This window comes from Salvelinus fontinalis, unplaced genomic scaffold (assembly GCF_029448725.1).
Source record: "Salvelinus fontinalis isolate EN_2023a unplaced genomic scaffold, ASM2944872v1 scaffold_0780, whole genome shotgun sequence".
Lineage (NCBI taxonomy): Eukaryota > Metazoa > Chordata > Actinopteri > Salmoniformes > Salmonidae > Salvelinus > Salvelinus fontinalis.
The window spans coordinates 10,001-25,241 of NW_026600989.1; the positions used below are offsets into that span (position 1 = coordinate 10,001).

Here is a 15,241-nt window from a genome sequence, read left to right on the forward strand (position 1 = left end):
GGTAGAGAGAGAAGGAGGGGAGAGGAGGAGAGAGAGAGAGAAGGAGATGAGGTGAGAGGTAGAGAGAGGAGGAGAGGAGAGCAGGAGTGAGAGAGAAGGAGAGGAGAGCAGGAGAGAGAGAGAAGGAGAGGAGAGAAGAGAGTGAGAAAGAAGGAGAGGAGAAGAGAGCGAGAGAAGGAGAGGAGAGCAGGAGAGAGAGAGAAGGAGAGGAGAGCAGGAGAGAGAGAAAGAAGGAGAGGAGAAGAGATAGAGAGAAGGAGAGGAGAGCAGGAGAGAGAAGGAGAGGAGAGAGAGAAGGAGAGGAGAAGAGAGAGAGAGCAGGAGAGGAGAAAAGAGAGCAGGAGAGGAGAAGAGAGAGAGCAGGAGAGGAGAAGAGAGAGAGCAGGAGAGGAGAGAGAGATAGAAGGAGAGAGAGAAGGAGAGGAGGAGAGAGGGAAGGAGGAGAGAGAGAAGGAGAGAGAGAGGAGAGGAGGAGAGAGGGAAAGGAGTAGAGGGTTACTGAGGGGTTAGATTACTACACACAAAGGGAAGGAGAAATAGAACAAGTGTGAGGGAGAGAAAGAGAGGGAGAGAAAGAGGGAGAGAAAGAGAGGGAGAGAGGGAGAGAGAGAAAGAGGGAGAGAAAGAGGGAGAGGGAGAGAATGAGATTGAGAGAAACTCATATGTAGAGATAATCACCACACCAACAGAACCTATGATCTCATTCTGGCCCATGAAATTCAATACCATAGACATTATATTTACTAGGAATGTCTGCAAAAGAATTCTATAGGCTGTGTGTGTGTCTGTACAGTGTGTGTACAGAGTGTGTGTGTGTCTATACAGTGTGTGTGTATACACAGCGTGTGTGTCTGTACAGAGTGTGTACAGAGTGTGTGTGTGTGTGTGTGTCTGTACAATGTGTGTGTGTGTGTGTGTGTGTGTGTGTGTGTGTGTGTGTGTGTGTGTGTCTGTACAGAGTGTGTTTGTGTGTGTGTGTGTCTACAAGTGGCCCAGCCAGGCACAATCCAGGTCAGTTGTATGCAGTCCTGTCTCCTAGACGACAGGACTGCACTAAATCACAGAGCTTTACTTTCCTCTCACTGAGTTAGAGCTGAATCACAGAGCTTTACATTCCTCCCACTGAGTTAGAGCTGAATCACAGAGCTTTACTTTCCTCCCACTGAGTTAGAGCTGAATCACAGAGCTTTACTTCCACTCAAGTATTTAGGGTTGCAAAATTCAGCCAACTTTCAGAAAATTCCTGGTTGGAAGATTCTTATTCTCTCCTGATTCCGGGAATCTTCCAACTGGGATCTTTGGAAAACCTGGGAATTTTGCGCGATACCAGCCCATCCTAAAGCCAGGAGTCATCTCTCTCTCAGTCACACACACAAATGTAGGTAAAACAATTCTGGAATTTTACACAAGCGGTCCTCCTGCTTCCTTGGGTGTGTGTGTGTGTGTGTGTGTGTGTGTGTGTGTGTGTGTGTGTGTGTGTGTGTGTGTGTGTGTGTATGTGTGTGTGTGTGTGTAAACTGCAGGCTCCCGGTACGCATCCTGTTTCCATCGGACCTGGCCACTGCCTGGCACGCGACTCCCACATACACACACATCCTGAGTGTGTGTTACCTGGGTGCTGAGTTGGTCCTGGCTGATGTTGTTGATCCAGCGTGTGTAGCGCTCAGTAGATCCCTCTGGATCCCTGCGGACCTGACAGCCAATCAACTGAGAGAAACACAGACATATCTCTTAGTGATCTACTAGATACATGTGATCAACACAGACACTCACACACAAACACACCAGACAGATAGAGAGGAATGATCTACCAGACAGACAGAGGAATGATCTACCAGACAGACAGAGGAATGATCTACCAGACAGATAGAGAGGAATGATCTACCAGACAGATAGAGAGGAATGATCTACCAGACAGATAGAGAGGAATGATCTACCAGACAGATAGAGAGGAATGATCTACCAGACAGAGAGAGAGGAATGATCTACCAGACAGATAGAGAGGAATGATCTACCAGACAGATAGAGAGGAATGATCTACCAGACAGAGAGAGAGGAATGATCTACCAGACAGAGAGAGAGGAATGATCTACCAGACAGATAGAGAGGAATGATCTACCAGTGGAGATGTAAAACAACCCTAAAGTCAACCCATATTATCATTCCACATAGCTGAACCAATCCCTCTCCCTTCCTCTCTACACCCTGTCTGCTGCACACCCACACAGTTCAAAGGGCAAATAAGCAGAGAAAACCACATGACCTTACTTCCCTTTTCCCCATTCACTCTCTGTGTCTCTCTCTCTATTATCTCTCGGTCCCTCTCTCTCTAGCCATGCCAACCCCCCCCACCTACTACACATGACCCCCTAACCTTTGACCTGTAACCCCACAGCTCACACTGAGACACACCTTAATATACACCCACACCACTCTATCAGAAACACTACCCCACTACACAGGACAGAAGGAATTTGGGGAACTCCAGACATGCAGAATGTTAAGGTTTTCCTGTCTGTTATGATCATTTAGAGTAGACAGGGAGAGCAGGAGAGAGGGAGGGAGGAGATGGAGGAGAAGAAGAGAGGGAGGGAGGAGATGGAGGAGAAGAAGAGAGGGAGGGAGGAGAGGTAGAGAGGGAGAGAGGGAGGGAGGAGATGGAGAGAGAGAGGGAGGAGATGGAGAGAGAGAGGGAGGAGATGGAGAGAGAGAGGGAGGGAGGAAATGGAGAGAGGGAGGGAGGAGATGGAGAGAGGGAGGGAGGAGATGGAGAGAGGGAGGGAGGAGATGGAGAGAGGGAGGGAGGAGATGGAGAGAGGGAGGGAGGAGATGGAGAGAGGGAGGGAGGAGATGGAGAGAGGGAGGGAGGAGATGGAGAGAGGGAGGGATAACTCATCAGACTAGAGCTGTACTCTCTCCCTGGGCTCTAGATAGACAGAGTGGTACTTACAGAGGTAGAGTTGAAGAGGCAGGCCTCGTATTGGAGATGTATTCGCTGAGGCATCATCACATCATCCTGGAACACAAACAGTTACAGTTAGCATGCTCTCTCTCTGTCACACAGTTACAGTTAGCATGCTCTCTCTCTCACACACAGTTACAGTCAGCATGCTCTCTCTCTCACACACAGTTACAGTCAGCATGCTCTCTCTCACACACACAGTTACAGTCAGCATGCTCTCTCTCACACACAGTTACAGTTAGCATGCTCTCTCTCACACACAGTTACAGTTAGCATGCTCTCTCTCACACACACACAAGGTTAGCTAGCTCTCTCACACACACACAAGGTTAGCTAGCTCTCTCACACACACACAAGGTTAGCTAGCTCTCTCACACACACACACAAGGTTAGCTAGCTCTCTCACACACACAAGGTTAGCTAGCTCTCTCACACACACAAGGTTAGCTAGCTCTCTCACACACACAAGGTTAGCTAGCTCTCTCACACACACAAGGTTAGCTAGCTCTCACACACACAAGGTTAGCTAGCTCTCACACACAAGGTTAGCTAGCTCTCACACACAAGGTTAGCTAGCTGTCTCACACACAAGGTTAGCTAGCTGTCTCACACACAAGGTTAGCTAGCTGTCTCACACACAAGGTTAGCTAGCTGTCTCACACACAAGGTTAGCTAGCTGTCTCACACACAAGGTTAGCTAGCTCTCTCACACACACAAGGTTAGCTAGCTCTCTCACACACAAGGTTAGCTAGCTCTCTCACACACAAGGTTAGCTAGCTCTCTCACACACAAGGTTAGCTAGCTCTCTCACACACAAGGTTAGCTAGCTCTCTCACACACAAGGTTAGCTAGCTCTCTCACACACAAGGTTAGCTAGCTCTCTCACACACAAGGTTAGCTCTCTCTCTCACACACAAGGTTAGCTAGCTCTCTCACACACAAGGTTAGCTAGCTCTCTCACACACAAGGTTAGCTCTCTCTCTCACACACAAGGTTAGCTCTCTCACAAACATTTCAAGGCGTGTTGATGGGTTTAACAGTGTGTTTGTTATGACTAGAGCACTCCGGGAGGTCACGACCTTCAGAGAGGATCTAAACAGACATGTTCAGAATCAACACTTACACACATATCAGACATAACACACACATCAGACATAACACACACATCAGACATAACACACCAGAGGTAGACAGAGAGAGAGAGACAGAGAGAGGTAGACAGAGACAGAGAGAGAGACAGAGAGAGAGAGAGAGAGAGAGAGAGAGAGAGAGAGAGAGAGAGAGAGAGAGAGAGACAGAGAGAGACAGAGAGAGAGAGAGACAGAGACAGAGAGACAGAGAGACAGAGAGAGAGAGAAACAGAGAGAGAGACAGAGAGAGACAGACAGAGACAGAGACAGAGAGAGAGACAGAGAGAGAGACAGAGAGAGAGAGAGAGAGAGAGAGACAGAGAGAGACAGAGGTGGAAAGAGAGAGACAGAGAGACAGATGTGGAAAGCGAGAGAGAGAAAGAGAGAGAGAGAAAGAGAGAGAAAACCAGAAATGAGGGTCTACTATATAAATTGATGGAAAGTGGTGTTGGGGGGAAAAACATTGGACATTATGAAACCCATGTTCACAAACAACAAGTGTGAGGTTCTTCTTTCCATAGGGCCATGGGGTGACACAGGGATGCAGCTTAAGCCCCGCACTCTTCAACATATATATCAACATATATATCAACAAATTGGCGAGGGCACTAGAACAGTCTGCAGCACCCGGCCTCAGCCTACTAGAATCTGAAGTCAAATGTCTGCTGATGATCTGGTGCTTCTGTCCCCAACCAAGGAGGGCCTACAGCAGCACCTAGATCTTCTGTCCCCAACCAAGGAGGGCCTACAGCAGCACCTAGATCTTCTGTCCCCAACCAAGGAGGGCCTACAGCAGCACCTAGATCTTCTGTCCCCAACCAAGGAGGGCCTACAGCAGCACCTAGATCTTCTGCACAGATTCTGCCAGACCTGGGCCCTGACAGTAAATCTCAGCAAGAGATTGTACTCTGTACTCTCCCTGGGCTCTAGATAGACAGAGTAGTACTTACAGAGGGAGAGAGGGAGGGATAACTCATCAGACTGTCTCACAAATACAAATTCCATCTAGACACCGTTGCCCTAGAGCACACAAAAAAACTATACATACCTTGGCCTAAACATCAGCGCCACAGGCAACTTCCACAAAGCTGTGAACGATCTGAGAGACAAGGCAAGATGGGCCTTCTACGCCATCAAAAGGAACATAAAATTCGACATACCAATTAGAATCTGGCTAAAAAATACTTGAATCAGCTATAGAACCCATTGGCCTTTATGGTTGTGAGGTCTGGGGTCCGCTCACCAACCAAGAATTCACAAAATGGGACAAACACCAAATTGAGTGTTCTAATTCCACAACAACTGTTAAACCACATCAGGAGAGTTCAAGAGTAGCTGCCCTTTAATTGAATTGTGCCCCAGAGAGACACTGTTGTGTTTGGTTAGCGGTGTCTCTATAGCGGTTCTAGTAGCAGTGTACATGTGATGGGAGAGTTTGTAAAACAAATGCCCACCGCATTGATAGAAATCATAACGATATCATTCTGCCAGGTGGCCTACTTTACAGTCAACATTTAATTGGGAAGGTTTTAGAAATGACCGTTTCCGCACGCTAACCGTTTCCGCACGCTAACCGTATCCGCACGCTAACCGTTTCTGCACGCTAACCGTTTCCGCACGCTAACCGTTTCCGCACGCTAACCGTTTCTGCACGCTAACCGTATCCGCACGCTAACCGTTTCCGCACGCTAACCGTATCCGCACGCTAACCGTATCCGCACGCTAACCGTTTCTGCACGCTAACCGTATCCGCACGCTAACCGTTTCCGCACACTAACTGGCTACACAGAAACAGGCGCACAGAAACAGGCGCACAGAAACAGGCGTTACTTCTTCAGGAAACAGGACTCACTGCTTCATTCTCTTCATGGATTATGGAGAAACTAATTCAACTTAACTACTATTCTAATAAGCTCAATACATTTAACTTCCTGTTCTCAGTCCAGAGGCTCAGCCAATGATTTCGATATGAGACACCCCACCCCCAAAAAATGTTTTTACTTCGGATCTCCCTGACTCATTCTATTAAACTCTGAGAGGGCGGAGAGGATAATATTTAGAGAGATAATGAACTCTATTTGACCATTTCATTATATTTCTAGGTCTGATGTTATCACCGTTTTCTTTCAACTCTGTTTCAGCCCAGTCGGGATAAGAAAGAGTCTCATTTCAGGAATTATGCTTTTTTTGGGGCACAGAACAGCCCCAGGCATCTTAGACACACACACACACACGGCGGGGGCCAGAACTCGTGACTATAATTCAGTTCCATTTTCATATTTTGTATTTTTCGTGCGTCACAAGCCAGAGCATATCCGAGTGTGTGTGTGTGTGTGTGTGTCCCTGGCTGCGATGTCTCTGTTTAGTGCTTTGGTTCTCTGGCTCTCAGATGCGCGCCAATGGAATGGTCTGAAATGTAAAAACTCTGCCCACCTCTGGCACCGGGCCATGAAAAACAAACTCGCCCATTGACATTACACCGGTAACATGCAGTGGAGTGGAGCTTAGGCTCATTTAGCAATTACTAAGTGTAACACACACACACTCTAACACAAACACTCACACAGACTGGAGTCTCAGTACTCATGTTATTCTGACAGCTCTGTCAAACATTTACTCTGATACAGTACCCACCTGTTATATAGCCTGTGTGTGTGTGTGTGTGTGTGTGTGTGTGTGTGTGTGTGTGTGTGTGTGTGTGTGTGTGTGTGTGTCTTACTAAACGTGGCCCAGATGTGTCAGACAGCAGCAGCTCGAGCATGACGATGACTCCCTCCAGACCTCTACAACACACACACACACACACACACACACACACACACACACACACACACACACACACACACACACACACACACACACACACACACACACACACACACACACACACACATTCTCACTCCGCCTCCCTCTCCCACATACTGACACACACATTATCACACAAACACACAGGAGACAGGTTAACATAAACACGTTGTGACTCACAGCGTCCTGAAAGCAGAGGTAGGTTCCAGAGCTCTGAGACACAGCCTGGTTCTTGGCATGACCCACTGGAGGAGAGACAGAGGAGAACAACATGGGGTCTGTTACAAAACACACACCTCGCGTACACACACCTCGCATACACACACCTCGCATACACACACCTCGCATACACACACCTCGCATACACACACCTCGCATACACACACCTCTCATACACACACCTCTCATACACACACACCTCTCATACACACACACCTCTCATACACACACACCTCTCATACACACACCTTGCGTTCGTACACTTACCTCCCCTGGGTTGGGCGGAGTCATGGCCAGAGATCACCATGGAAACACCTCTCCTTTCCAGCCTCTCCCTCCATCCCTCCACTATCGCTCTGGAACCATCCTGACACACAAAACACACAAAACCACGCACACACAACCCATACACGCACGTATGTAACTCACAGTGCTGTAGTATTGGTACTACTGTAGTAGTACTGTAGTAGCATTCTGATAACTCACAGTGCTGTAGTATTCGTACAACTGCAGTAGTACTATAGTAGTATTCTGATAACTCACAGTGCTGTAGTATTGGTAATACTGCAGTAGTACTATAGTAGCATTCAATAACTCACAGGGCTGTAATATTGGTACAACTGCAGTAGTACTATAGTAGTATTCTGATAACTCACAGTGCTGTAGTATTGGTAATACTGCAGTAGTACTATAGTAGCATTCAATAACTCACAGTGCTGTAGTATGAATAGTACTGCAGTAGTACTATAGTAGCATTCAATTACTCATAGTGCTGTAGTATTGGTAACTCTGTAGTAGTACTGTAGTAGTATTCTGATAACTCACAGTGCTGTAGTATTAGTAGTACTGTAGTAGTACTGTAGTAGTATTCTGATTATTCACATTGCTGTAGTATTGGTAGTACTGTAGTAGTATTGTCGTAGTATTCTGATAACTCACAGTGCAGTAGTATTAGTAGTACTGTAGTAGTACTATAGTAGTATTCTAGTAACCCACAGTGTAGTAGTATTAGTAGTACTGCAGTAGTATTCTAGTAACTCACCGTGCAGTAGTAGTAGTAGGACTGCAGTAGTTCTATAGTAGTATTCTAGTAACTCACAGTGCAGTAGTATTAGTAGTACTGTAGTGGTATTCTGATAACTCACAGTCCTGTAGTATTGGTACTACTGCAGTAGTACTATAGTAGCATTCAATAACTTACAGTGCTGTAGTATTGGTACCACTGTAGTAGTACTGTAGTAGTATTCTGATAACTCACAGTGCTGTAGTATTGGTACTAGTACTATAGTAGCATTCAATAACTCACAGTGCTGTAGTATTGGTACTACTGTAGTAGTACTGTAGTAGTACTGTAGTAGTATTCTGATAACCCACAGTGCAGTAGTATTAGTAGTACTGTAGTAGTACTATAGTAGTATTCTAGTAACCCACAGTGCAGTAGTATTAGTAGTACTGCAGTAGTACTATAGTAGTATTCTAGTAACTCACAGTGCTGTAGCATTGGTACTACTGTAGTAGTACTGTAGTAGTATTCTGATAACTCACAGTGCTGTAGTATTGGTACTACTGCAGTAGTACTATAGTAGCATTCAATAACTCACAATGCTGTAGTATTAGTAGTACTGTAGTAGTATTCTGATTATTCACATTGCTGTAGTATTGATAGTACTGTAGTAGTACTGTGGTAGTATTCTGATAACCCACAGTGCAGTAGTATTAGTAGTACTGTAGTAGCACTATAGTAGTATTCTAGTAATCCACAGTGCAGTAGTATTAGTAGTACTGCAGTAGTAATATAGTAGTATTCTAGTAACTCACAGTGCAGTAGTATTAGTAGTACTGCAGTAGTACTATAGTAGTATTCTAGTAACTCACAGTGCAGTAGTATTAGTAGGACTGCAGTAGTTCTATAGTAGTATTCTAGTAACTCACAGTGCTGGCGTCATCGTAGACAGACAGTTCCATAGAGCCAGTGTAGTCCTGGTTCAAAATCCCCTGCAGACAATCATCCAGCCAGCAGGAGGCGTTATGCACTGGCATGACTATAGACTAGAGAGAGACAGACAGGAGGGTTTATACACTGGCATGACTATAGACTAGAGGGAGACAGACAGGAGGGGTTATACACTGGCATGATTATAGACTAGAGAGAGACAGACAGGAGGGGTTATACACTGGCATGATTATAGACTAGAGAGAGACAGACAGGAGGGGTTATACACTGGCATGATTATAGACTAGAGAGAGACAGACAGGAGGGGTTATACACTGGCATGACTATAGACTAGAGAGAGACAGACAGGAGGGGTTATACACTGGCATGATTATAGACTAGAGAGAGACAGACAGGAGGGGTTATACACTGGCATGACTATAGACTAGAGAGAGACAGACAGGAGGGGTTATACACTGGCATGATTATAGACTAGAGAGAGACAGACAGGAGGGGTTATACACTGGCATGACTATAGACTAGAGAGAGACAGACAGGAGGGGTTATACACTGGCATGATTATAGACTAGAGAGAGACAGACAGGAGGGGTTATACACTGGCATGACTATAGACTAGAGAGAGACAGACAGGAGGGGTTATACACTGGCATGATTATAGACTAGAGAGAGACAGACAGGAGGGGTTATACACTGGCATGACTATAGACTAGAGAGAGACAGACAGGAGGGGTTATACACTGGCATGACTATAGACTAGAGACAGACAGACAGGAGGGGTTATACACTGGCATGACTATAGACTATAGACAGACAGGAGGTTTTATACACTGGCATGACTATAGACTAGAGAGAGACAGACAGGAGGGGTTATACACTGGCATGACTATAGACTAGAGAGAGACAGACAGGAGGGTTTATACACTGGCATGACTATAGACTAGAGGGAGACAGACAGGAGGGGTTATACACTGGCATGACTATAGACTAGAGAGAGACAGACAGGAGGGGTTATACACTGGCATGACTATAGACTAGAGAGAGACAGACAGGAGGGGTTATACACTGGCATGATTATAGACTAGAGAGAGACAGACAGGAGGGGTTATACACTGGCATGATTATAGACTAGAGAGAGACAGACAGGAGGGGTTATACACTGGCATGACTATAGACTAGAGAGAGACAGACAGGAGGGGTTATACACTGGCATGATTATAGACTAGAGAGAGACAGACAGGAGGGGTTATACACTGGCATGACTATAGACTAGAGAGAGACAGACAGGAGGGGTTATACACTGGCATGATTATAGACTAGAGAGAGACAGACAGGAGGGGTTATACACTGGCATGACTATAGACTAGAGAGAGACAGACAGGAGGGGTTATACACTGGCATGATTATAGACTAGAGAGAGACAGACAGGAGGGGTTATACACTGGCATGACTATAGACTAGAGAGAGACAGACAGGAGGGGTTATACACTGGCATGATTATAGACTAGAGAGAGACAGACAGGAGGGGTTATACACTGGCATGACTATAGACTAGAGAGAGACAGACAGGAGGGGTTATACACTGGCATGATTATAGACTAGAGAGAGACAGACAGGAGGGGTTATACACTGGCATGACTATAGACTAGAGACAGACAGACAGGAGGGGTTATACACTGGCATGACTATAGACTATAGACAGACAGGAGGTTTTATACACTGGCATGACTATAGACTAGAGAGAGACAGACAGGAGGGGTTATACACTGGCATGACTATAGACTAGAGAGAGACAGACAGGAGGGGTTATACACTGGCATGACTATAGACTAGAGAGAGACAGACAGGAGGGGTTATACACTGGCATGATTATAGACTAGAGAGAGACAGACAGGAGGGGTTATACACTGGCATGATTATAGACTAGAGAGAGACAGACAGGAGGGGTTATACACTGGCATGATTATAGACTAGAGAGAGACAGACAGGAGGGGTTATACACTGGCATGATTATAGACTAGAGAGAGACAGACAGGAGGGGTTATACACTGGCATGACTATAGACTAGAGAGAGACAGACAGGAGGGGTTATACACTGGCATGATTATAGACTAGAGAGAGACAGACAGGAGGGGTTATACACTGGCATGACTATAGACTAGAGAGAGACAGACAGGAGGGGTTATACACTGGCATGATTATAGACTAGAGAGAGACAGACAGGAGGGGTTATACACTGGCATGACTATAGACTAGAGAGAGACAGACAGGAGGGGTTATACACTGGCATGATTATAGACTAGAGAGAGACAGACAGGAGGGGTTATACACTGGCATGACTATAGACTAGAGACAGACAGACAGGAGGGGTTATACACTGGCATGACTATAGACTATAGACAGACAGGAGGTTTTATACACTGGCATGACTATAGACTAGAGAGAGACAGACAGGAGGGGTTATACACTGGCATGACTATAGACTAGAGAGAGACAGACAGGAGGGGTTATACACTGGCATGACTATAGACTAGAGAGAGACAGACAGGAGGGGTTATACACTGGGATGACTATAGACTAGAGACAGACAGACAGGAGGGGTTATACACTGGCATGACTATAGACTAGAGAGAGACAGACAGGAGGGGTTATACACTGGCATGACTATAGACTAGAGAGAGACAGACAGGAGGGGTTATACACTGGCATGACTATAGACTAGAGAGAGACAGACAGGAGGGGTTATACACTGGCATGACTATAGACTAGAGAGAGACAGACAGGAGGGGTTATACACTGGCATGATTATAGACTAGAGAGAGACAGACAGGAGGGGTTATACACTGGCATGACTATAGACTAGAGACAGACAGACAGGAGGGGTTATACACTGGCATGACTATAGACTAGAGAGAGACAGACAGGAGGGGTTATACACTGGCATGACTATAGACTAGAGAGAGACAGACAGGAGGGGTTATACACTGGGATGACTATAGACTAGAGACAGACAGACAGGAGGGGTTATACACTGGCATGACTATAGACAGACAGACAGGAGGGGTTATACACTGGCATGATTATAGACTAGAGAGAGACAGACAGGAGGGGTTATACACTGGCATGACTATAGACTAGAGAGAGACAGACAGGAGGGGTTATACACTGGCATGACTATAGACAGACAGACAGGAGGGGTTATACACTGGGATGACTATAGACTAGAGAGAGACAGACAGGAGGGGTTATACACTGGGATGACTATAGACTATAGACAGACAGACAGGAGGGGTTATACACTGGGATGACTATAGACTAGAGAGAGACAGACAGGAGGGGTTATACACTGGCATGACTATAGACAGACAGACAGGAGGTTTTATACACTGGGATGACTATAGACTAGAGAGAGACAGACAGGAGGGGTTATACACTGGGATGACTATAGACAGACAGGAGGGGTTATGCACTGGCATGACTATAGACTAGAGAGAGACAGACAGGAGGGGTTATACACTGGCATGATTATAGACAGACAGGAGGGGTTATGCACTGGCATGACTATAGACTAGAGAGAGACAGACAGGAGGGGTTATACACTGGCATGACTATAGACAGACAGACAGGAGGTTTTATACACTGGGATGACTATAGACTAGAGAGAGACAGACAGGAGGGGTTATACACTGGGATGACTATAGACAGACAGGAGGGGTTATACACTGGGATGACTATAGACAGACAGGAGGGGTTATACACTGGGATGACTATAGACTAGAGAGAGACAGACAGGAGGGGTTATACACTGGCATGACTATAGACAGACAGACAGGAGGTTTTATACACTGGCATGACTATAGACTAGAGACAGACAGACAGGAGGTTTTATACACTGGCATGACTATAGACTAGAGAGAGACAGACAGGAGGGGTTATACACTGGGATGACTATAGACAGACAGGAGGGGTTATGCACTGGCATGACTATAGACTAGAGAGAGACAGACAGGAGGGGTTATACACTGGCATGACTATAGACTAGAGAGAGACAGACAGGAGGGGTTATGCACTGGCATGATTATAGACTAGAGAGAGACAGACAGGAGGGGTTATACACTGGCATGACTATAGACTAGAGAGGAACAGACATTGTGTCAAATCGGCTAGCTAATTAATATTAGCCAACGTGCGAACAGGCACCAACCAGATGTGCTGCCACAAAGTAAACAAAAACAAGGTAAAACGCCAATCTGCAATTGCAACATCATTATACATTCTTGATATGAGCTTGTTTTACTCCAATGTTTGTCAGCATTGTAAATGTTTATAAAAAACACTGTATAGCGTTAAAACATGCTTAAAGCTATCATTTGTATATCTTGGATGGTCAGTCCTTGCTTCCAAAGCTCAGTCCATGAATTTGAGTGGTTCCATTTTTCCAGGCCCCGCCCTCAGAAATTTTACAATAACAGAGTCTTTGTTATTGTTTCTACTCCGGATTGACAGACGGGTACATTTTCCATCCGGTCTGATTATCTAGGCCAGTGAAATGTTCTCTCGTGGACAAACAGAGGTAACAATGTTGGTTCTGGGTTGTTGCCGAGATTAGTGATATGTCACCTACCACCTCCACGGCCCTGCTTGCGTTCCCCCCTCCGACCGACCCATCCTGCGCGCACTCCCCCTTGAAGAGCCGCTTGGCGGGGACAGAGTCGGCCTCCTGCCCGTTGGGATGCTCCAGTGAACAGGTACTCATCTGAACAAACAAGGAAGACACGATAAAAACGCGTTTTTTTTTCTCCCGAAAACTGGCTAGCGGATTTGAAAGAATGAACGTCAACGGAGAAAGCACACGTGGGATATTTACAGTGATATCTACTCTTCTAGAATGTATGACTTTGCATTACGATGTTACTTGTTCTAGAGTGAGCTGCTTTTCATTTGAGCGGTAAAACAACACCAAAATACATTCAAATTTGCTCTCGAAACTTGCCTCGAGGATAGCAGCTCCACTTCCGCAAACAAAGATGATAAATCGCTCATTGGTCAGTTTAAAACGCGGACAAGCTTCAGATTCGCTGTTTTCAATGTTAGTCACACATGACGCAGAATTGTTGACGTTCGCTTGGTCCCGCCCACTGCCCCAGTACAAACAGCAGATAAGAATAATTTACAGTAGCCTAGCAACGCAACTATATTACGTTTTAACAGTAAAACAATGTCTTATAATTTCAGTAAAATTAATGTCTTATTTTCTTAGGTATTTTTCTTAAAACTGCATTGTTGATTAAGGGCTTGTAAGTAAGCATTTCACTGTAAGGTCTACTACACCAGTTGTATTCGGCGCATGTGACAAATTCAATTTGATTTGAAATGCTCAGTGTGTCTTGATATCGTCCCGTGTCACGTTTAAACAGTCTCATGTCCCCTTTCCCATCGGAGCCCAATGCAGTTTCTTGTCCAAGAACAACATGGTTCCTATATGCTGTCTGTCTCATTTCATTTGACAGGTAATCCATCTATTTGACAGACCAGGTGATTCAGTAGTGAAGTAATGTATCAAGTTTTAATGTCACGTGCACCAGTACAGTGAAATGCCTTTCTTGCTCGCTCTAACGCCAACAATGCAGTAACCAATAGCAATGTCATATTAACAATAACAAGGAAGAACAAAAACACAGGAGATAACAGAATGAGGGTGGGGAGCGGGTAGTGTCAGCTGAGGGTGGGGAGCGGGTAGTGTCAGCTGAGGGTGGAGGCGGGTAGTGTCAGCTGAGGGTGGGAGGTGGGTAGTGTCAGCTGAGGGTGGGGAGCGGGTAGTGTCAGCTGAGGGTGGAGGCGGGTAATGTCAGCTGAGGGTGGGGAGCGGGTAGTGTCAACTGAGGGTGGGAGCGGGTAGTGTCAACTGAGGGTGGGGAGCGGGTAGTGTCAGCTGAGGGTGGGGAGCGGGTAGTGTCAGCTGAGGGTGGGGAGCGGGTAGTGTCAGCAGAGGGTGGGGAGCGGGTAGTGTCAGCTGAGGAGCGGGTAGTGTCAGCTGAGGGTGGGGAGCGGGTAGTGTCAGCTGAGGAGCGGGAGCGGATAGTGTCAGCTGAGGAGCGTGTAGTGTCAGCTGAGGGTGAGGAGCGGGTAGTGTCAGCTGAGGGTGGGGAGCGGGTAGTGTCAGCTGAGGAGCG

The 15,241-nt window shown here is 46.2% G+C and overlaps 1 protein-coding gene across 1 annotated transcript in view; it reads right to left on the reverse strand.

Annotated features, from left to right (window-relative positions):
* The window catches only part of LOC129847336 (UDP-GlcNAc:betaGal beta-1,3-N-acetylglucosaminyltransferase-like protein 1), a 15,550-nt gene extending 1,400 nt beyond the window's left edge, over positions 1-14,150 (reverse strand). Inside the window, exons 1-7 of the mRNA XM_055915098.1 lie at positions 14,062-14,150; positions 13,693-13,824; positions 9,050-9,166; positions 7,385-7,484; positions 7,079-7,143; positions 2,951-3,016; positions 1-1,707 (exon numbers count right to left, since the gene is read on the reverse strand). The exon at positions 1-1,707 is cut by the window's left edge and continues 1,400 nt beyond it. Of these exons, the coding sequence (XP_055771073.1) occupies positions 1,402-1,707; positions 2,951-3,016; positions 7,079-7,143; positions 7,385-7,484; positions 9,050-9,166; positions 13,693-13,824 (786 nt within the window). The 5' untranslated portion in view covers positions 14,062-14,150 and the 3' untranslated portion in view covers positions 1-1,401. The remainder of the gene's footprint in view (positions 1,708-2,950; positions 3,017-7,078; positions 7,144-7,384; positions 7,485-9,049; positions 9,167-13,692; positions 13,825-14,061) is intronic.
* Positions 14,151-15,241: the final 1,091 nt, after the last annotated feature.